At 34.9% G+C, this 1310-nt stretch overlaps 1 protein-coding gene across 1 annotated transcript in view; it reads left to right on the top strand.

Moving 5' to 3' along the window:
- Positions 1 to 1077, top strand: part of SARC_13385 (hypothetical protein) — a gene marked incomplete at its 3' end in the record, with an annotated part of 2118 nt that extends 1041 nt beyond the window's left edge. Inside the window, exons 2-3 of the mRNA XM_014292483.1 lie at positions 418 to 561; positions 850 to 1077. Of these exons, the coding sequence (XP_014147958.1) occupies positions 418 to 561; positions 850 to 1077 (372 nt within the window). The remainder of the gene's footprint in view (positions 1 to 417; positions 562 to 849) is intronic.
- Between the last annotated feature and the right edge of the window lie 233 nt (positions 1078 to 1310).

The raw sequence follows: 1310 nt of genomic DNA, 5'->3' as shown, positions 1-1310 counted from the left end.
GTGTGTGTGTGTGTATGTATGTATATATATATGTATGTGTATATATATGTATGTGTATTTATGTATATGTATGTATATGTGTTTATATATATATATACATATATATATATATATATATATGTTGATGTCTTATGTGTATTTTTAGTAGATTATTCATCTACAAAATCGGGTGTTTATATGTGCGCGTTTGTGCGCGTTTGTTACACATATGTGTATATATGTAAGCGTGTCTACATTTTTTTTTGATTAATTCTCGCAAACTAATACTTTCGTTATTATTTTTCCCACTGGCTAAATGTTCATTCCAAAATTCATGTACATCTCGAATATTGCAGTAGGTAAATTGAATATTTGTTTCTGTTATTGTTGCCCTCCTATTTCTGAAATTAAGTTTTATACCGGTAACCTACTTCTTAGCGATCTACTGGAACCGACAGTGAAGATCTATACACAAGACTGAAGAAGCTGCAACATGAGTTGGAATTCATCGAGGTGCAAGAGAAGTATATTATTGACGAACAAACAAATTTGAAGCGAGAGTATCTACGTGCTCAGGAAGAGGTAAATGGCCTGAGATTGATAGTTGCGTGCGTATAATTTCCCTTGTTTGTTTAGTTTTCTCATATACCTCTGCGCGTTTCGGTACTCGGTTTTACGAGCCCTATATTTCACTGATGTCTTGATATTTGTGTTGTAAGTACTGGTTCGGTGAACTCGCGAAGCTTTAATCGCCTGGATGTGTTTTGAGTTCGGCAGTGATTCTATTTTATTTTGCAAGCTCAAGTACTAATATAATACTATTCCAACGCTTGCACTTGCCTCACTCTCGCCATCCTCTCGCATGTATAGGTCAAGCGAATCCAGTCTGTTCCTTTGGTCATTGGTCAGTTCTTGGAAGCCATTGACCAGAACTCCGGAATTGTGGGGTCTACGACCGGCAGCAACTACTATGTTCGTATTCTCAGTACTATTGACCGTGAGTTATTAAAGCCAAATGCCTCGGTAGCTCTGCACAAGGTAAGCGACATTTACACTTCGGCTTTAGCACATATTTCATCATTCGTAGCTAAGCATTGATACAGGCTTGTAGTAAAGTCAGATCGTCAAAAACTTGGTTGCGCACTGATGCTTGGTATATGTTTCGATAGATAATATATATATATATATATACGTATGCGTGTATGTATGTATGTATGTATGTATGTATGTATGTTTATATTTCTATATATATACATATATATATATATATATATATGTGTGTGTGTGTGTGTATAGATCTATATTTATATTTATATATACTTAACCACACA

This window comes from Sphaeroforma arctica (genome assembly GCF_001186125.1).
Source record: "Sphaeroforma arctica JP610 unplaced genomic scaffold supercont1.3221, whole genome shotgun sequence".
NCBI classification, from domain to species: Eukaryota; class Ichthyosporea; order Ichthyophonida; genus Sphaeroforma; species Sphaeroforma arctica.
Note: the sequence above shows the minus strand (reverse complement) of the source record. Positions and strands in the feature narration are given on the sequence as shown.